The sequence below is a fragment of the Nomascus leucogenys genome, chromosome 21 (genome assembly GCF_006542625.1).
Source record: "Nomascus leucogenys isolate Asia chromosome 21, Asia_NLE_v1, whole genome shotgun sequence".
Lineage (NCBI taxonomy): Eukaryota > Metazoa > Chordata > Mammalia > Primates > Hylobatidae > Nomascus > Nomascus leucogenys.
Genome location: NC_044401.1, coordinates 45189107 through 45211353, shown reverse-complemented (window position 1 = coordinate 45211353; position 22247 = coordinate 45189107). Strand labels below are relative to the sequence as shown.

The 22247-nt window shown below is 45.7% G+C and overlaps 1 protein-coding gene across 12 annotated transcripts in view; it reads right to left on the bottom strand.

Annotated features, from left to right (window-relative positions):
- KALRN (kalirin RhoGEF kinase) overlaps positions 1-22247 on the bottom strand; it is a 694786-nt gene that overhangs the window by 147349 nt on the left and 525190 nt on the right. For all 12 annotated transcript variants that reach the window (XM_030802195.1, XM_030802198.1, XM_030802200.1 and 9 more), the window contains exon 34: positions 20111-20357. In XM_030802195.1, coding sequence (XP_030658055.1) covers positions 20111-20357 — 247 coding nt within the window. The remainder of the gene's footprint in view (positions 1-20110; positions 20358-22247) is intronic.

Genomic DNA, 22247 nt, shown 5'->3' with positions numbered 1-22247 from the left:
CAGAAGCTTGATCACCCAGGTAACCAATGCCTTCCTGGAAGAAACACACTCATGGGACAAGGCTTTCAAAAGTTACCAGGATTTGGGGCTTCCTTTCCCAGTTGGAACCATGCTTAGATTTGTGCTTTATTTATCTATGTAACAGCCAGGCATGGTTGCTCATGCCTGTAATCCCAGCACTTTGAGAGGCCAAGGCAGATCACTTGAGCCCACGAGTTCAAGACCAGCCTGAACAATGCAGGGAGGCCCTGTCTCTACAAATAATAAAAATAAATGAATGAGTACATAAATGAGCGGGGCTTGGTGGACCATACCTGTGATCCTGGTTACTTGGCAGGCCGAGGTGTAAGGATCACTTGAGCCTGGGGATGTCAAGCCTGCAGTGACTCATGATTGTGCTGCTGCACTCCAGCCTGGGCAACGGAGTGAGACGCCATCCCCCACAGCTCAACCCCCCAAAAAAAATATGTGCCAAGGCATCTGCCACATGGTTGGGATACCAGTAAATGATCGAAGCATAACCTAATGAGTAACAATAGCTTACATTTATTGAGCATTTATGTGCTAAGCAGTTTCCTCCATGTTATCCATATATTATCTCATTTATCCTCATAAAAAAAAATCTTGTAGTGTCCTGTTTTACCTTTGAAGAAACTGAATTAATAAACTATGATGAGGCTTTAATGGTTTAATTCTGAAGAAAAACTCTAAAAAGCTTTGCCCCTTTGGAACAGTAGAACATAAAGTCAAAAATCTACCCTCTAGTTTTACTACTGCCATCTCCCTGATGGTTTCTCTTGGCAAGGTTTACATAAGAACGTCACTGTCAAGCAGGAAATGAATCTCTGGTGCTCTTTCTAACACATACAAAAACAGAGAAATTACGGTCAAATTGCTCATGTTGGCTGGGCGCGGTGGCTCACGCTTGTAATCCCAGCACTTTGGGAGGCCAAGGTGGGCGGATCATCTGGGGTCAGGACTTCAAGACTAGCCTGGCCAACATGGTGAAACCCCATCTCTACTAAAAATACAAAAATTAACTGGGCATGGTGGTGCACATCTGTAATCCCCACTACTCGGGAGGCTGAGGCAGGAGAATTGCTTGAACCCGGAAGGCGGAGGTTGCAGTGAGCCGAGATCGCACCATTGCACTCCAGCCTGGGCAACAGAGTGAGACTCTGTCTCAAAAAAAAATAAAAATAAAAATTGCTCATGTTGTCTGCACCCAAGATTCCTGATTCACTGACCATCCTGATAATTGGTCAGTCTCATTTTGCCAGGCTGAATTACTGTAGGATCCTTAATCCTCACATAGTTATCCTGGGTTCCAGTTCTGACCCACAACAACCAGCACTATTATTTAGTTCTCTCTTCCATGTCACCAAAGACAATACCTATTTTGTTTTTCTTGCAAGCCCAGACCAAAAATGTCTGTAAAAATTAACTTTATTTGCCTGTGATCCATAGTATGGATGCTATGGTCCAAGGCTCAATATTTGGTTTACCCACCCAATCCATCTCTTTTTACACTTTGGGGGCATTATGATGGGAATTCAAAGATGCTTCAAAATTTCATGGGGAAAAACCAGTTTGTTTTTTACTGAAATCTTCCCTCTTGGTTTTTGTGTTCAGATAACACTGGATCACTTTTTTGTCATCTTGCTGAAACTGGCTTGAGTTACATGTTTGAGAAAGACCCAACTCTTACTTTAGAAATCAAATACCAGTAGACCCTAAAGTAGTCCACTATAGGCAAAATGGGTCCATTGGGCATGTTTCCACTGATACTTTTTTTTTTTGAGCAGAGTCTCACTCTGTCACCCAGGCTAGAGTGCAGTGGCATGATCTCGGCTCACTGCAACCTCTGCCTCCCGGGTTCAAGCAATTCTCCTGCCTCAGCTTCCAGAGTAGCTGGGAATACAGACGGGCGCCACCATGCACATCTAATTTTTGGGGTTTTAGGCATGAGCCACCATACCCAGCCTCTACTAATTCTTATAACCCAGGAATTTATCCTATCTCAATTTAAAGGCATAAAACCATTAGGAACCTCTTCCTATCTTAAGTTGGCAAGGTCAATACATTTTTGGCCATGCTGGAGATTCATTCTGGGCTTAGACACCAATAACCCAAGAGTCCCATTGCCATCCTCACATGCCTTCCAGAATGAGACTAGCCAGTGTCTACAACCTAACAAGGAAATCCTTTCCTTTCCTTTCCTTTATTATTATTATTATTATTATTTTAATAGAGAGAGGGTTTTGCCATGTTCCCTGCGCTGGTCGTGAACTCCTGGGCTCAAGCAATCCACCCCCCTCGGCCTCCCAAAATGCTGGGATTACAGGTGTGAGCCACCACACCTGGCCATCAAGGAAATCTCAAACAACATGGGGACATTAACTGTTCGTGGACCTACTCGTTAATTCATCAAATACTTACTGAGTGCCTACTCTGCGTCAGGCTCTGTTCTAGGTACTGGGTCTACATTGGTGAACAAAAACAATTTCAGTCCTTCTGAAGCTAGCTCCTAGGACAGACTCATCATGAATGTGAGAGAAAAGTTAATCCACATCAGATATGTGACCAGGTTTATTAGTTGAGAGGGTTAATAGATGCCTGGATTCTCTAGCCTGCATCCAGATGTTTTAAGTTAATATTCTCAAGACAATTTAGAAGGGATGGTGGAGGATATGATTTTAAAACATTGGTGCTGATAAGAATCAGGAGGGAAGCATTTAAAAATATTAGGCATTAGTATTTTTTAGGCTCTGGGGTGGAACCAAGTTTGAGGCTATTGCTGCCTGAGTCTCCCCTCCCCGCCCCCCACACACACACCCTGAGTTTTAGATCAACTGACTTTGGGTGCAACTGGGCACAAGTATTTTAAAAGTTCTCCAGGTGTTTGTAATATGCAGCATAGTTTGAAAACCACTGGTGCAGTATGATGGTTCTCAAACTCGAGTATATATCAGAATCACCTGGAAGGTGTGCTAAAACACAGATTATTAGGCTTCACTCCCAGAGTTGCTGATTTAGTAGGTCTGGGGTGGGGCCTGAGAATTTGCACTGCTACAAGTTCCCAGGTGATGCTGATGTTGTTGGTGCAGAAACACACGGAGACCTACTCGAGATTCGGACATTTTCCTTGCCCATTTGGCATTTGTGCACCTTCTTTTTGTAACAGCACCTTGACTTGTCTTTGAGGAACCAGCTCTCCTTCCTTCTGAGGCCATGTTTCTGGATGTGGCTGACATCTTCCCCTTGTCCACCCTCTACTCCAAAGATAAGCCCATGACCTGGGTGTGGCCAGGCAGCCACAGGGATTGGTTCAGATTTAGCACATGACTCGAGTTTATGCAATGAGCATAAACCCTGCAATCTTAGCAAGAACACCTGAGAAAACAGCAATCTCTTTCTACAAGATTTCTAAGTTGATGGAATTTTAGCCTAAAGCAGCTGGGGGTATTTTGCTATAACAATATGGGAAGAAGCTCTCTGAGAATGAAGCCAACACAGGGAAAAGATGAGAGAGAGAGAAAAGAGAGGTAGGTTTCCCGTGATATCATTTGAATAGCTAGAGAGGCTTCTTCCTAAAGCTTTATTCCTGGACTTTACTTGTGCCAGCCCCTCGCTTATACATTCCTTTTTGTGTAAGCCAGTTGAATGTCTTATTATTTCAGGGTTTTCACATACCTACCCACCCACTCCCAAAGTTCAGGCTAAAAACTCCTGAGCTATAAGCAATATATTTACAATAGTCTTACTTTTCAACTAGGTGGCTGAGTCCCATTTATATTTTTGGCAGACTTTGTCTTCAGTGATACCTGCAGCCTAAGTCCATTTTACATGAATAAGGCTTTCTGCCTACCTATGTGACCACTTTATGTCCCACCCTCATTTCCAACAACAGTGAACCCCAAAGAATTTCTGGTATCAGCCTGCAGATGTAGTAGGCCAGGTGTACCACAATGCCAGGCCTGATATCAGGCACCAGTGTGACTGCCTCTCCCTCCACATTAACCACAGCCTTCAGTAACACTGGACCATGACCTCAGGCATCTGTCTCTTCCACCAACAGGCATATGTCCATTTTTTTTTTCCTTTAGGGTTATTCTCTTCAGATGGACAGGAATAGAATTTTACTAAATCACAATCATTTCCCCACATTTCTTAGAGCTCAGGACAGAGACAGAAGGAAGAGCAACCATGCCCCAATTCAGGCCTAGAGATTCATAGGAGACCCTTCTTACTGTGACAAGTACTGAGACCTTTTATAGAACATAGGCTCAGTGAGCTGTGAACATGGTTCCTGGTGAGTGCAGAGGCCAGGCCCTGATCTCTTTAACTCCACTCCAACCATTCCCTTGCTCTCCTTTCCCCACAAGGGTTCTTACCTGTAGCACTCACCCCCAGATTTGGATTCTATAGGTTTGGTTTTTTTTTTTTTTTTTTTAGATGGAGTCTCGCTCTGTCACCCAGGCTGGAGTGCAGGGGCACATCTTGGCTCACTGCAACCTCCGCCTCCCAGGTTCAAGTGATTCTCCTGCCTCAGCCTCCCGAGTACCTGGGACTACAGGCAATCATCACCACGCCCAGCCAATCTATGCGTTTTAAAAAGCTCTGCAGAGGTCATCATTATTGAACTCTTTGTGATAGGCATTTCTTTTTTGTTTCTTTTCTTTTCTTTTGAGACAGAGTCTCGCTCTTTTTGCCCAGGCTGGAGTGCTCACTGAAACCTCTGCCTCCCAGGTTCAAGTGATTTTTCTGCCTCAGCCTCCCAAGTAGATGGGATTACGGGCATCTGCCACCACGCCCGGCTAATTTTTTTGTATTTTTAGCAGAGATGGGGTTTCACCATGTTGGTCAGGCTGGAAATCTATGCGTTTTAAAAAGCTCTGCAGAGGATTTCAATGTGAAATCATAGCTGAGAACCACCGACTTTAGGGCCCAAGGCCACTCACACTGTGGATGAGTTCCTGCACTGTAGAGTTTAGGAAACACTTGGACATAAATGGTTTTACTTTCTCCAACTCTGACAATCGGTCCCTTGACCCATTATTCCACTGCCTGCCATGCTCCCTGGTTGCTAACTGCAGGTTCCTTAATTCTCATCTTCCCTGTGTAGATTTCTGATCTATGAACTGCCTGATTGCTAATACCAGGATGGCTAATCAATGTTCTCAAATTACCAAGCCCTGGCCTCCATTTGTGGCTGTGGCCTAAACATCTAAGATTCTTTCCAAGTACTAATCATTTATTCAACAAATAATTGGTCTTAGAACATTTACTATTTGTAAGTCACTAAGCTAACCTATATATGGGAGTTTATAAGGAAAATGTAAATTAAATAAGGCCTGTTCCCTGAGAAAAGACAAAGAAGAACAGGGTGAATTCTAGCAGAAGTTGGTTTAATTTTCTGTGGCAGAAAAAAGAAATGGAAACAGAATAGTACTGGACACAAAGTAGGGGTTTCTTCTTTATGTGAAAAAGAGGAATTGAGACAATAGTCATCAGTAACCAGAAACACTTCAATTAGAGAGAGGAGGTACAATGTGTACATTGCTTCTATATTTAATTTGAACTCCAAATATGGTGGGTTTTTTGTTTTTTTTTTGAGGCAGGGTCTTGCTCTGACATCCAGGCTAAAGTGCAGTGGCATAATCAGAGCTCACTGTAACCTCAAAATCATGGGCTCCCACCTCAGTCTTTCAAGTAGCTGGGACTACAGGTATGCACCACCACACCTGCCTAATTTTTTCGTTTTATAGAGATGGGGTCTCACTACATTGCCCAGGCTGGTCTTGAACCCTTGGCCTCAAGCAATCATCCTACCTCAGCCTCCCAAAGTGCTGAGACTACAGGCATGAGCCACTGCGTCCAGCCCAAATATGTTTTTTTCAAAAGTGTATAATATCTATGTGGGTAACTATTCCCAGGTAATACGTGTTATTTTAACAGTAATGTGTACAGAAAAATTGTGCTTGCCAGAATCACGCATAGTAATCTCTTCTCCTTCTTATCGCTGTTTAGTGTGGTCTAACCACTGCACCACTGCTGGTCCCATGGGTACCATCATCCACTTGGTGACAGACAGCTCCTGGATTCTAATGACTGAACCATTACTGAGCTCAGTCCATATGTCTTCACCTATTGACCTTTAAATGTGTTCCTCTGCACTTGCCCACCTGACACCTGTTTGCCTCTTTCTAGCTGTCTCACTTATCCTTAAGAGAGGCCCCAGCTCAGCCTGCAGCCACCCTCTTTTTTTTTTTCCAGGAAGTATTACTGATCACTCTCTGGTCTGAACCAGGTTCAAGGTAGGAGGGTGGTTCAGGCCATACTGAGAGGACACAGATGTCTCCCCAGAATGGCCAACATTCCTCTTCTGTGATGACAGAGAGGAAGAGCTGCTGGCAACAAGGACAGTTTCCTGGATATCTGTACTGAGCAGCCGCCTGAGCTGGCCTGAGCTCAGGGGCAGATGAGCTATTTATCAAAGTGAAAGATGGCTGCAGCTGGAGTTGCTAAAAACAAACCACTCCAGGTTTTATCCACTTCCAAAAACGTTTACCTCTAAGTAGGTCAAAGTGTTCCCAAAGTAGGGCAGTAAAAGTGCCAGTCTATCACTCTGAGTTTCAATTAAAGTAAACTTATGATTGCTAAGCGTCCACTATGCGGGATGGCATTTTAATTCTGCCAATGCCACCTTCCCTCCTACAGGCACAAATAGCAGCTGCAGCAGCATGTAGATTCACGGGGTACGGTGAAGAGGTTTCTGATGAGTCAAATGGAAAGTGGATTTTGTCTTGATGTTACTCAGGTGAGTTTATTGAGGATTTCCAATAATAGAAAGATGTACATCTGCCAATAATGGAATGTGGATAATGACCTGCTCATCCTTCAACCAGTCCAAATAAATGAGAGGTGCTTAACCCATACATCCCCAGAGAAGACTTCCTCAGTCAGGACTCCTAGCATCAGAACATGATTCCCCACTCCCATCCTCAGGTCCTCCTGCTAAAGCTTAAGCCAGTTTCCTCTACCGTTCTACATGCTGAGCCGGTCTTTCACATAAGAACTCTGCAGAGGTCCTTGATGCATGATCCGTCCCTCCTTTCTATAAATATTTACTGAGAACTTCTTACATGGCAGCCACTGTTTTAGATGCTGGGGATAGGGCAATGAACACAATAGACAAAATCCCTGTATTGGTAGGGGGGATTTGCAGAGGAATATTAACAAATATGTCAGGTAGTGATAAATGCAATGAAGAAAAGTAAAACAGAGAAGGGAGTATACTGTGATGGGAGAGGGTGGGAGTTAGGGAAGACCTCTCTAAGGAAGTGTGACAGCAAGACATCCAGGTACCTGAGGATCTGGGGTATCTGGCGTGTTCCAAGCAGAGGGAACAAAAGGTCAGGCCCTGAGGTGAGCGTATGCGTGGCTTGGTTGGTGAATGGCTCAGTGAGGCAGGCTGGTCAGGTGAATGGTAGACAAAATAATATCCCCCAAAGATGTCCACATCCTCATCTCCAGAACCTATAAATATGTTACCTTATATGGCAAATGTGATTCCATTAGGGACCTTGAGGTAAGGGGATTATGCTGGATCATTCTGGTGAGGACAGTGTAATTGTGGGTGTTCTTAAAAGCAGAGAACCTTTCCCACTGTGGCCCAGGGGAAAGATTACTATGGAAGGAGGATCAGAAAGATGCAACATTGCTGGCTTTGAAGATGGAGAAAGTGTGGTGGTCTCTGGAAGCTGGAAGAGGCAAGAAACAGCTTTTCCCTAACAGCCTACAAAAAGGAATGTGGCCCTGATTGCTGAAACTGCGATTTTAGCCCATGGGGACTCATGTTGCATTTCCGACCCACAGAACTGTACGATAATAAGTTTGTGTTGTTGTTTGAAGCCACCATGTTCATGGTCATTTGTTACAGCAGCAACAGGAAATGAATATATAGGAGATGAAGTCAGAGAATAGGCTCCAGAACAGGTTTTGTGGAGCCTCTTTGCAGTCACAGAAAGGACTTCACTTTACTCGAAATGAGACAGGAGACACTGGAACATTCTGAGCTGAGACGGGTCTTCAGCCTGGGCCACATCCCTGCAGCTGGGGGCAAGCAACGGCAATTATCTATTCACCCTCCTGTGTACAAAGGTGAGGAGCCAGACTTCCTGTAACCTAGAGGGCCATGTGGAAAGTAAGACAAGTGGGCACAATCTTAGAATCAAGATTATGGCTGGGGTTAGTGGACATGGGGAGAAAACAAGACAACCCAGTCCTACCACGAGGGCAAAGAAAGGGGCAGGCTGTTCAATCACTGCCTATAAGGCAGAGGGCTGGTATTCAGAATGGCAATTAGTAGTAAATGGAAAGACTTCTCACACTTGTTTGCAGGGTTTGGGTTAAGGCTGCAGTTTCACCCCCACATAGATCCTCGGTGAGGAGTTGTTCTCAAGGAGCAAGTGACACAGGGAATGCAGTGTGGCAGTGAGAGGAGGGTGCTGACTGCTCTGTCCTGCAGAATCCTGTTGCTGAGGGCTCCTAGAGCTGTGGCCTGCAAGGGCTGCTCCTCAAGGCCTTTGAAGGCCTCCCATCTCTGCCCTTCCCTGAGCAGACAGGATGGGCACATCCCAAGATTGTCCAGACCACTGCCTTGCCTTCTCTTTTCCCCAAGTCACATTCAGTGCATGTCATTCCTGGGTCCCCGTGTTCTTCTAGGGGGAAAGTGCTTTCAGCTTAGCTAGCTGTAAGCAAGAAAACTGCATCCTCTTTCCTCTGGGGGAACATTCTGTTTGCTGGGGTAACCTCCTCTCTATCATCTCCAGCTTCTTCTCAGAAAGCAGTCTGTGGCAGCCTTTCTTCTCTGGGATCAAATCCTGAGGCTCTCATTTTAGCTCTGAGCTCCATCAGCTGGTTCATGTGGCTCCAAAGAGCATATTCAAGTTTCCCCCTGACTTCACCTCTGGATGATAAGGGGCATTATCATCATGTAGATGTCACAGATTTACAGTGGGCACCAGCAGGCATGAAAACATGCTGTTGAAATTGGCATTTAACATAAGCCAGCAGGCTGGCTACAAAAAGGAAAAATGCAAGATCTCTGCAGAGGGACCCAGAGAGACCAGCTCTTTGCCTGGACACCTGGGTCTTCCTGCTTCAGTTCTACTTGGAGGCAGCATGACACTGAGTTGTATTTAGAGAAGGATGTGGCCTGGCCTGACATGTTCCTATTTGAGGCTTTGATTCTAAGCCCTTTCATGTCCTAAATAGTATTAGATGGATGTAGCCACAGGCGGGACATCTCAACCAGAACAAAGTAGGCCTGAGGCAGTTTCCACGAAACTCCTCTCTGTCCTACCCTTCTTTGAATTAAAGAGTGGTCCTCTCATATACACCCAACACTCACAGTGTCAGCACAACCCCCATCACACAGGTCAGCCCATCTCCATAATGTGGTCCAAATGTTACCTTCAAGTACCACAGAATTAATGACAGAGAATAGGTCATGGAGAGGTGCCAGAGGTACAAGCTAAGGAAAAACTTGAATTTTTAGCTCAAATATATCAAATATTATATCAATCCTCTGGGTTAAAGTCAAAAGAAAGTTATGAGAGGATTAAGCCATTATTTCTTGGGAAATCACAGAGCTAGATGGACCTGCTGTTGGTGGACTGTGGAAAGGACCCAGGGTAGGTTAGGAATAGAGACTGAGGGAAGGGAGCCAGCGCAGACAGGAGGTTATGCTGGGGCCTCTGAAAACCTATGGAGGTGCAATGGCTCGCACTTGTAGTCCCAGCTACTTGGGGGTTGCTGAGGCAGAAGGATCACTTGAACCTGGGAGGTCAAGGCTGCAGTGAGGCCTGATCATGCCACTGAACTCCAGTCTGGGCGATAGAATGAGACCCTGTCTGGGGAAAAAAAAAAGAAAAAAGAAAACCAATGGAAACTAGAAAGAGAACCCTGACCCCTTGAACAATGCTGGGGATGATTCAGGCTGGAAACACCCTGTACTCAGCCCTATAGAGGTATCAGAACTTAGACAAAGAGCAGGCAGGGAACTTCACATTAATTGGGGCATACTGGGCTGCAAAGTCTACCTTGTTGGAGTTTAAGTGCTATTAATCAATTTCACAGATTTTTTTAAAATTAGAATTTTTAGAAACGGAGTCTTGCTCCATTGCCTAGGCTGGAGTGCAGTTGTGCAATCATAGCTCACTGCAGCACTGAACTCAAACCATCCTCTCTCCCGTCCCAGGCAGCTAGGACCACAGGTGTGTGATCACATCTGGCTTATTTCATAGATTTTAAGTGTCCTACCCAAGGTCATCATCTAGCCAGTGGCCAGGATTCAGACTCAGGTCTTCTACCCCAAGACATTTTTTTGGAGACAGGGTCTCGCTCTGTTGCCCAGGCCGGAGTGCATTGGCTCAACCACAGCTCACTGCAGGCTCGACCTCCTGGGCTCAAGTGATCCTGTTACCTCAACCCTCCAAGTGGCTGAGGCTATAGGCACTCACTACCATGCCCGGCTTTTTAAAAATTTTTCCTAGAGACGGGGTCTCACTCTGTTGCCCAGGCTGGTCTGGAACTCCTGGGCTCAAGTGGTTCTCCTGCCTCAACCTCTGAAAGTGTTGGGATTACAGACAGACCATCTTTTTATAGTCTACTGCATACCGAGGTAAAGCCACAGACAACTTTTGTTTTATCCTAAACAATCAGCCTGTGCACATAATAATAAAACCAACCTCACAGTTTAAAAATCACTTTTACTTAACATTTCCACCCTTGAGCCTCCCAGCAACTCTGTTTGTTACATAGGCATTTTTATCAGCTTCCTTTTGCATAAATGTGGAAGCTAAATCCAGGAAGATTAAGTGACATTCTACTCAAAATAAGTGGCTTCTCATTCCATACCCTGTCCTCTTCCCACCCCATCTGATTCCCTGAGAACTAAATTCTCTTCCGTTTTCAAAGATTTGCCAGTACCCTTTTAAGGAAAAAAACAGTAGATTACAATACATTAGGTTGGGCCATTTGGAATTGAAATTGCTGACATTCAACTTGGTTTTTTTTTTTTGAGATGGGGTCTTGCTTGGTCACCCAGACTGGAGTGCAGTGGCACAATCTAGGCTCACTGCAACCTCCGCCTCCCTTCCCACTGCAGCCCTTCCCCCACCCCCACCCCCAGCAGCTGGGACCACAGGCACATGCCACCATGCCCAGCTAATTTTTTGTATTTTTGGTAGAAATGGAGTTTCACCATGTTGCCCAGTCTGGTCTAGAACTCCTGAACTCAAGTGATCCACCTGCCTTGGCCTCCCAAAGTGCTGGGGTTAAAGATGTGAACCACTGCACCCAGTCTCAACCATTTTTTGCTACAAAAATGGAGATTTCATACACCCCAAACTAAAAAACTGGACCTCAAAATGAAGATATTTATGCTATGCCTATATGCGTCAAAAATAGGATACTTTGGCTGGGCACGGTGGTTCACACCTGTAATCCCAGCACTTTGGTAGGCCAAGGCAGGCAGATTGCTTGAGCTCAGGAGTTCGAGACCAGCCTGGGCAACGTGGTGAAACCTCATCTCTACAAAAAAATACAAAAATTAGCTAGGGATGGTGGCAAGCACCTGTGATCCCAGCTACTTGCCACTGCACTCCAGCCTGGGCAATAGAGTGAGACCCTGTGTCTCCAAAATAAATAAAAAAAAATAAACACAGGATACTTTGGTTAATCCCTTTAAATTAACAAAGGTAATTACCTGATGCAGAGAGAAAAAAACAGACATTTTTAGAAGTGGAAAGGATCCTAGAGGTAATTCAGGAAGACATGAATAAAAGGTAATAAAAATGCTACTTTAGAACAAATGACAATATGAATGACTGTAGGGAATAACTAGGAAAAAAGCCCAGCCTGTAGAGAGTCTCAGAGTGGAAGGCACTTGCCTCTAAGCTCTACGCCCAGAGAGGACAACAGATCAGGTGTCTGTGAGTGAGAAACCAGGGGATGCCCAAAGTTCAAGGGTAAGGACGGACTGTGAAGTTCTCAAATCCAAGGATGTCGGAAAGGACTATTAATCCATAAACACAAACAATCACTTTAAACAAGTCAGGATTGTTGAATTTAATTAAAAACATTTTGTTCTGCTCTAAGCGTTTAATAAAAGGATTTATGGAGAAATTGCTAGGCTTGTATAGCTTAGGAAAGAAGTGTTTAACATTTTATCTGCAAATTGTATTACTTTCTTCTAGATACAGATCAGAAGGAGAGGGAGAATAATAATTAGCACTGGTGGATTTACACTCGGGGCTCAGACGGGGGAGAATAGAAGGAGACGTGGGTAGAAAGTGTTTGGATTTCAGTGCTATATATGAGGAATATTCTAGCCCTTAGAATTGCACTAAAATCCAACAGGCTCTAGAAGTAATAAGCTCCCAGTCCCTAGAAGTGCTCAAGTAATGCTTAGCTGACCACTTGTCAAGGGCGTTGTGGAAGGGGTTTCTTGTATTAGGAAAGAGAGTGAGCTAGAACACCTTTCACCTGCTTTTCAATTCTAAGACCCCAGGAGCCAAAAGAAGCCAATGTTCTGGAGTGAAATTAATCAAGAACCAGTTTTATCCAGTTATAAAAAGAGTAAGTTTCAACTCTAAATTTTTATAATTCTGAAAAATGTCAAGGAGCTCCTTTTAGACTCTCTCCATCTATGTTTAAACACACTTTTCTTCAAAAAGTATCAGTACTCAAATAAATTACATTTCTTATTCAAATGCATTATTTTTGGGTTTCAGCTATTCTTACCCAACAGTATTATAATTTTTAAAAATACCATACCACACCTTTTCATTGCAAACATAGTGTAATTCAGCTATGCTAATATAAAGGAAAATGTTGTGGGCTAGTGTGGAAACCCGTTCTCACCTTCATTGATCATACTCCCATGTATACTTTTGCTTCTATGAGGAAGTGAGTTCTGAATCTCAAATGACTACCTCACATCTAGTCAATTACAAGTACAATCTTATACAAATGAAGAGGATTGAAGGATCGTACTTCAATCCTGCAATTGAGGATTGTAGGATGAAGTAAATCAGCAAGCTGCAATTTGTAACATGTCACTTCGTACCTGAAAGGAAATGTTTAGGGAATATTCATCCTCCAATTATTTTTTTAGCCTCTCACAATGAAGCCATGTTAGGCATTATGGAATAAATGAAAAACCTGAGGGTAGGGCTCCTAATGCAGAATTATACTGAAAAGTAAGAGGTAGAGAAAGACCTTTGGAGGACTCTCCTAGTAGGCAGAGGAGCCCAAACTTTTTGGCGTTTTGGCTCCTGGCAGCAGAAAGTGCAGGGGACTTCCATCCTGCAGACAATCTGTTGGACAGGCTGGACCAGCACCAGGGGTTGGCAGGCCGCTATCAGAGTTGGACTAAGCTCAGCCTGCTGTCCAGAGTGCTCCTTGTAGTCATTCAGCTCCAGCCGAGGACATCAGAATCTTATTAGTTGGCAAAGCACCCACAGGACAAAATCTGTCTCTGATTGCTGCTACTCCACCTGGAGAGTGGGGCATTTGGGGCCAGAGGTGAGAGTGAGAGTGGGAAAGTGGGTATGTGTAACTATAATGGGGTTGATGCTCTTTAGATTCAGCTAGACTGGCTAACAAGCCAAGTCAGATGGGAGAATAAAGTGCCTGTCTCAAAGGCTTTCAGACTTGGGAGGGTGTAGAACACAGTGGTAAAGTGAGACCTTGGGAAATGGACAGGTGTGGGTTCAAATTTAGGCCCACTGCTTGTCAGCTATGTGACTTTGAGCATGTTACCTAATCTCTTTAAGACTCAGTGTCTTTATCTGTAAGATGAGGAAAATATTATTGCTATTAGCATTAAAGCAACCCGGAACCTGGCCCATGGTAAAGCTCAGTAAATGTTAGGTATTTTTGTGAGTTGGTGACACGCTTAACACAGGTTGACAGTATCAAACTTGCCCAGCATTCTCAGGCTGTTGATGGTAATTGCCTTCAGAGCCCAAGTTTTATCCACTGTTCTCCACCACCTTCCACAGCATGGGGAAGCTGTTCCTGAGGCCAGGTAGGTGGTAACAGCAGAAATCATCAGGAGGCCCCCAGGGAGAGGACTCCTCAAGAGCAAGTCAGGGGTGCCATGGGCCACTGCCCCTCTCCTCTAGAGCATCTGCTTCTGAGGCTCACAGGGGAAGCCTTGGGCTTGGTTTCATAAGCAGAGAGGTATTTCCTTACAGCTTCTCCAGACCCTCAGCCCCAGCCAGGGAAGAAAGTGCACAGGAAAAGGAACACAGGTGTCCTGTACAGCCAGGTACAGAAGAACCTAGACTGGTTATTGGAGCCTGGGGCAGAAGTACCCAGGAACAATACGTTTTAAAAAGCCATTCTCACCATTTTTAAGTGTACAGTTCAGTGGCATTAAGTCCATTCACATTGTCATGCAACCGTCATCACCATCCGTCTCCAGAGCATTTTTCATCTTGCAAAACTGAAACTCTGTACCTAACAGGCACTAATTCCTTATTCCCTCCAGCCCCTGGCAATCATCATTCTTTCTACATCTAAAAAGTTGACTACTCAAGGTATTTCATTTAAATGGAATCATATAGTATTTGTCCTTTTGTGTCTGGCTTATTTCACTTATCCTAATGTCCTCAAGGTTCATTCATGTTGTGGCATGTGTTAGAATTTCCTAACTTTCTAAGGCTGAAGAGTATCCCATTGTATGTATATATTCAATTCACCTGTTGCTGGACACTGGGGTGGCTTTCACCTTTTGACTGTTGTGAATAATGCTGCTATGAGCATGGGTGTACAAATTTCTGTTTGTGTCCTTGCTTTCAATTCCTTTGGATATATACTCAGATGCTGGATTGCTAGATGATACGATAATCTTATTTTTACTTTTTTGAGGAATCCCATACTGTTTTCCATGGCAGCTGTACCATTTTGCATTCCCACCAGCAGCATACAAGGGTTCCAATTTCTCTGCATCCTCATAACACTTGTTATTTTGTGTGTGCACATTTTAAACAATAGCCATCCTTTGCAGTGACATGTTATTGTTGTTTTGATTATCATTTTTCTAGCAATAATTAATGATGTTGAATATCTTTTCATGTACTTATCGGTCACTTGCATATCTTCTTTGGAGAAATTTCTGTTTAAGTCTTTTGCGCATTTTTAAATTTAGTTTTTGGTTGTTGTTGTTGAGTTGCAGGAGTTCTTTTTATAATCTGGATATTAACCCTCAACCCTTCTAATACATCTTTAAGTATCTCCTAAGCTTGACACCCTGGGGGTGCTGAGTCCACAAAGCAGTGGTTCTCAACCCTAAGGGAACATCAGAATCACCAAGTTTGTTCTTCTTCTTTTTTTTCCCCCTGAGATAGGGTCTCACTCTTTTGCCCAGGCTGGAGTGCAGTGGCGTGAACACAGCTCACTATAGCCTTGAACCCTCAGGCTCAAGCAGTCCTCCCATCTCAGCCTCCTGAGTAGCTGGGACTACAGGTGCATGCCACTATGCCTGGCTAATTTTTTTCTTTTTATTTTTTTTTCACAAAAGAACTTAAAAATATACTGATGTCCAGGTCCTTGGCAGCTGGAGTAATTGTTCTGGGGTGGGTATGAGGCATCAGTATTTTTAGAAACCTCCTCCAGGTGGTTTCTAAGGTGCATCCAGAGTTGGAAACCACTGCTACAAAGGCTCGCCTCTTGGGAGGTGCTGCCCTCCACCACCTGCTGCTGTGAAAGTGAGAGGGGACTGTGGAAAGGCAGGACTAGGGCTGGAGGGCCCAATCCCAGTGAGAAGCCCTAAGATGTCAGAGTGGCAGTAAAGTAGAAGGAAAGGCAGCCCCACCCCAATTCTGTCACACAGCCCCACTGTTTTTCACCAACCCCGTCATGAATGACACCAAGACATATCAGGAGGAAATAACCAACCACTGCTCCCACAGAAGGCAGAGGAGGGAAGGGCAGAGAGGAGCCCTAGCACTACCCAGAAGCCCAACAGGTGCTGGGAGCCCTGTTCTGCACCAGCTCGGCCACAGACTCCCTGTGGCTTCGGGGAGGTCACCTTGCTTTCCTGAGCCTGAGTGTTCTCCTGGAAGAGAGGAGACCGGGCTAGTGCAGTGGTTCTTAACCCTGACTGCACCTTAGATTCACTTATGGAACACTTGAAAATACTGACCCTCAGGCCCCATCCAGAGATTCTGATTCCATTTGTTCTAGGTCGGGTCTGGGCATTGTCATTTGGAAAAGCTCCCAGATGATTCTTATGTGTAGCCACCATTGAGAACCCTGTTTTAGTGGATCATCAAGAACCATCCTGTGGTTCTTTTGTCCCCGTTTCCGGGGTGATGGTCATGGCCTGAGCACTCACAAGGTGCTTAGCCATCACACATAGTCCCTGCTTCACACAGCCTGCGAGAGTGCTGACTTGGTGCTCTCTGCAAATGCTAAGAGGGCCAGTTCTCTTACGGGAATTGAAAAAGGAATTGATTCCAACCTCCTGACACCAGATGAGACCATTCTGTCCTATTCCACAAACCCCAGAGGAACATTTTATTCTCAATCTAGTTGTGCATAACTTATAAGGTAAAGCACCCACTGGAGACAAATTACTGCTGAGAGAAGAAAAGGCGGTTTGCCAGCAGGCAGCCAGCTGGAATAAGAGAAGGAACAGCTTATTGGGTCTTAGCTAAGGCCAACACTCTGGGCAGACCCCAGAGAGAGAGGGAAAGGGTTTTGATCCTGGGCCATGTGCATGACTGCACATACTTTCAAATGGGGTCTAGTTGAGGGCATAAGGAATGCTCCATGGAGAATGCAGACTTAGGTCCTTTTTTTTTTTTTTTTTTGGGACAGGGTTTTACTCTGTCACCCAGGCTGGAGCACAGTGGCGTGATCATGGTTCACTGCAGCCTCAGTCTCCTGGGATCAGGTGATCCTCCCACCTCAGCCTCCCGAGTAGCTGGGACTATATAGGTGCACGCCACCCCACCTGGCTAATTTTAAAATTTTTTTTTTGTAGAAACAGGGTTTTGCCATGTTGCCCAGGCTGGTCTCGAACTCCTGAGCCTGAGCAATCCACCTGCTTCAGCCTCCCAAAGTACTGGGATTACAGGAGTGAGCTACTGCGCCTGGCCGACTTAGGTCCTTGACTATTGGGAGTCGGGGACCTCTGTATTCAGAGCTCACATGGGTGAGAAGATAGTAAGACCTCACAGGTTGCCATTTGAAGGCTCAGCATAACTGGCCTAAGCTTGGGGAAACAGGAACCAAGCTGGAAATAAAAAGAGCCAAAGAAATGGGTGATAGGCACTGCTGGTACCTTTAAGAAGCTATGCTGGTTAGCAGAGTTAGCTGGAAAGTTCTATGACAGCCTCCCTCCCAGCTTTGTCTCTTGCCTCTATTTTCCATTCCTGGTCTTCAGCTCCTATTTTTAGTTAAAGCTCCACTAATCTGTCCTATAGTAGACAGAATCCCTAGTCCTGTGCAGTTCTTACCCTGAATGCTTCCACCTCCCGCCTCGGGATCACAGATTGACTCTGACACTGCTCTCTGATTTTCCACCTTGGGTTTGCTCCTGCCAAGTTGCACATGTGGCAGCCCCAGCAGGGAGGGAGTGCACATTTTACCCAGCCTCAGGCTAGGAGGCCAGGTCTAGGTCAGGAAATCTCGTCTTCCCTTGAAGCTGAGTCCCTCTTGATGAAAACGACCCACATCTGGGGATCCAAGGAACGTTAGCCTTTTGCGGCAAATGAATTGCTGTGCTTGGTTTCGTCTCTGCAGATGCGTCTCTCAACTGGACTTGTGGGAGTGTGTAGTTATTTTGCTGGATAATCTATGGCAAATGATATAATAGCAAAAACTTATCGTGACAACTAAGGTGCATTGAATGCCAGGCACTGCTGTGTTTTGTCTCCGTTACCTCATTTTACCCTCACAATCTACCTTCTGTGTACCCTGTTCTCCTCTTGGCTAGACTTCAAGCGGAACCAGATTCCTGAATTTCCTTGATTTTCCTCTTGGGCCTGTAATTTCAAATTCCCACACAACTTCCTGACACAGTCCCCCCTTAGTCCTCAGAGGATAGGGGGGAAAGCAGGCAATGACTAAATTGGGAGTGGAGGGCACGAGGAGAATCAGGGCGGCGGTTTTAGCTGACATTTTTCTCCTGGTGGAAAAAACCCTGGAAGGCTGGATGCAGCACAAACAATGCAGCCTGCTGTTGCCATCTAGTGGAAGAAAGGAAGTCAGGCTTTGGAGGTAGACCAGATGGCACTCCAGACACCAGAGCGTTTTAAACATGTTCTGAGTTCACAGTAACCATCAGCAAGCCTGCAGCAGGTCTCCATACTGACCCTCATCCCCATCTTCCTCTCCTAGAAATATCTAGCACAGGTCTGCATAGAAGGCATCCCTGCTGCTGATTACCTGGCCAGCTACAAAAATAAGCCCAGAACTAAGGCCTGACTTTGGCTTCCTCAGTGTAAAATGCTTGGCTGCAAGGCCTCTGCCACTTGGACTTCACAAATCAGTGGATCTCAAACTCAAATGTGCATCAGAGCCACCTGGAGGCCTTGTTAAAACACAGACTGTTGGGACCCACCAGCTCTGGAGGAGTGGGGGTTCTGATCATTTGCGTTTCTTTCTTTTTTAAAATTAAATTAAAAAAAAAAACTTTTTGAGGCAGGACCTTGCTCTGTCACCTAGTCTGGAGTGCAGTGGTGTGCATGGTTTACTGCAATCTTGTCCTCCCAGGCTCAAGTGATCCTCCTGCCCCAGCCCCCCACTGAGTAGCTGGGACTATGGGTGTGTGCCACCACGCCTGGCTAAAATTTTTTATTTTTGTAGAGCTGAGGGTCTCACTATGTTGCCCAGGCTGGTCTCAAACTCCTAGCCTCAAGCCAGCCTCCCAAAGTGTTGGGATTACAGGTGTGAGCCACTGTACTTGGCTTTTTTTTTAACTTTGATTTTTTATTTTTAGAGGTGGGGTCTTGCTCTGTCAGCCAGGTTGGAGTGCAGCGATGCAATCATAGCTCACTGCAGCCTCAAACTCCTGGGCTCAAGTGATCCTCCTGCCTCACCATGCCCTGAGTAGTTGGGACTACAAGTGAACACCACCTTGCCCAGCTAATTTTTTAATTTTTTTTTTTTGAGACAGAGTCTCGCTCTGTTGCCCAGGCTGGAGTGCAGTGGCATGATCTTGGCTTGCTGGAGCTTCATTGCAACCTCAGCCTCTCGGGTTCAAGTGATTCTCCTGCCTCAGCCTCCCAAGTAGCTGGGACTACAGGCATGTGCCACCTTGCATTTTTAAATTTTTGTAGAGACAGGGTCTCACTATGTTGCCCAGGCTGGCACCTGCATTTCTAACAGGTTCCCAGGGCATGCTGATATTACTAATCCAGAGACCACCCCTAAAGAAACACTGTCATGAGGAGTTTAGTCTCCCTGGCATGAGAAAAAGTGAGTAAACAGGCATGTGAAGGGAACACAGAGCTTACATACAATAAAAGCCAAGGCTAGAATACTTTATCTGTTGAAGGCACACAAAGGAGTCATGCACCTCAAACCCTGGCTGGGCTGAGGGCAGGATCAGATCTGACTCAGCTGTGGCTCCTCCCTGGGTGTGCCTGGTGTCTCCAGGTCAGCATGTGAGTACTTGGTGGGGGGTCAGACAGCCAGAAGTTGCTGTGGAGGGGGAGTGGGTCAGTGGAGAAAGGATGAGTCTAAGCCATATTTGGCCAAAGGTAGAAGAGGACTTTTCCAAGTGTAGCGTGATATGATGGGAAAACTGGAAGAGATCTTAGAGGTTACTTAATTCAACCTTCATTTCTAAGATGAAACTGACTTGGGAAGGCTAAATGACTTTCCCAAGGTCACACACAGTTACTCAGGAGCTCTTCCTCTCCAAGTTCCCAACCCATTCACTTCACAATCAGGTCCCAAAGAAACCCCACAGGGTAAAAACGGGTCCGTGAGACAGGTCACTTCCATGGTGGTCTTCAGCTAGAGTCAGGCCAGCGCTCATGGCCTCCTTGGTCTGTACCTCCCGCCCCCCGCTCTGTTCTCCTACCTTTCACCAAGGGGAAGAAGCAGTCCATCTCCACGCTGCTTCGGGAGTGTGAGATGCACAGGGCGCTGCTGGGGACCAGACCCTCCAAGGGCGGGCTCCGTTCCGTGGTACGGACCAGACACCAACCGGGCCGCTCGCCGGGCCGCTCCAGCAGCTCCACCGTCTGCCCCACCTGGATGGTCAGCTCGCTGCTGTGGCCTGCACTGAAGTCCTGGAGGACCACCGTCAGCTCACATCCGCCAGAGAGCTTTGGAGGGTGGTGGTGGAGGGAGTAGAACAGGAGGGCATGGAGGAAGCGGGGAGAAATACGGGAGAGGGTTGGTGAGAGGGGACGAAGGATGTGTGAGAGCAGAGGTAAGGAGGAACAGAAGGGGAATAAAGGGGAAAAATGGTGTTTAGGGCGGAGAGATGGCAGAAAATGAAAAGGAGAGTTGAGAACAGGAAAGAAAACAAGACAAAAATGTAATTAGCACAGTGCTATTCAATCACTCAGGCTTTCTAGCTGTAGCCACGGTCTGAAGCCTGCCCAGAACCAGGGCTTTGATTCTAATTCCTCTTGCTTCGTTAGAGCTCATTATTCCTTTGTCAAGCTTCAGCTAATTGTGCCGTTAAACCCCTTCCCTGTATGCCCCTTTACTCCTTCCAAGGGTTCTACCCTGTGCCTTGTCCCTGCCCTGACTACCACCCTCAGACTCCTATTGTATGGGCATCTATTCTAAGTCACCCCTCCCACTAGATTCTCACTAGATGATAGGGAATAATGGAAGAGACAACCTTCCTTCCTTCTAACCCCTGAAAACCTCCCATCCCCACCCCTTACTGGAGCCATCAGCCTAAAATCGAGGCTACGAGGACTACAAAAAGAATGGGGCTTCAATTCAAAGGCAGAAGTAAAGCAATGTCTGTCTGGGAGGGGAACAGCCTCAAAGGCTCAGGCACTGGGGACCAGGAGGAAGAATCAGAAGGAAAGATGGGCCACTTCTTACTTAGGAACATAAGCCCAGCCCTCATGCTCCATGCTGGCTTGGCTCCACTCTGGCATTTTCCTACTTCACTGATCCTGGGGCAGAACCAATAAAAGGGGTTGACAGGAACAACCCCTACTGGCTGAATGCTGAGACTTCTCACGTTGTCACCTTGGGGATTTGGCCCCACTTCCCCCCCTTTCTTCCGGCTTCATATTTCCATGAGAATCCATTCGGTTATTAGTTTGTCTCATAGAACTAAGTACAGTCTCCCTCTTGGAAGAGCAGCTGCACTTAGAGGCAGAGTGACAGGTAGGGAAGGGAAGGAATGAGGAGGCTGAGGCCCAGCTTGGTAGCCTGCTATCCTCTAAAGTTCACCCCAAAAGCAGTTTGGAGGCAAAGTCCCTGCACCACCTCCAGGAATTCAACTTCAGTCTGTGCATCTCTGATTTAAGACTTCGGGGCCCAAATTTTCTGCACCAGTGGCCATATTAATGCACTTGTCCAAATATGTTGTGTAGCCATTTCACATGCATTCTGGGAAGCTTCTGCCCAATGGCATACACAGTGAATGCCACAGTGAGTAGATAATTAATAGTCCCACCAGACCAAAAGCTCAGCATTCAGGACTGTGAGAAATTTCCACTAAAGGGACTTCGATGTCAGAGGGGGCTTGAAAAGGTTAAAATAATGCATCAGACTGATGTCGGCAATATGCATCACCACAAGTTACAGGGCAGGGAGTCTGTGCTAACCACGTCCCCATAGGACTGTCATTGGGATCAAATCAGGAAATCTGCAGGACAGAAGGTAGGTGGAAGGAGACAGAAGAAAATATTTTTCCATTTAACTCTCCTGGTCCCATTAAATGCAGTCTTCACTCCCCCACTCTCCTGGTGCTACCCTCCTTAAAAACATCATATAGAGAAGGATTTTGTGGGATGGAGACACCTCAAATCTCTAGAGTACTTTTACAGTTAGCAAAATACCTTTACATTAATTATTCAGTTGGTCCTCACAATGACCAGGTGGTACTATCATCTCCATCTCATACATCAGGAAATTCAAGCTCAGAAATGTCAGTATCAGTGGTTGGGCATTGAGTATACATAAAAATCATGTAGAGAGCTAATAGAATGGAGATTCCCTAGCAGTTCCTTCTCTTGCTCCAC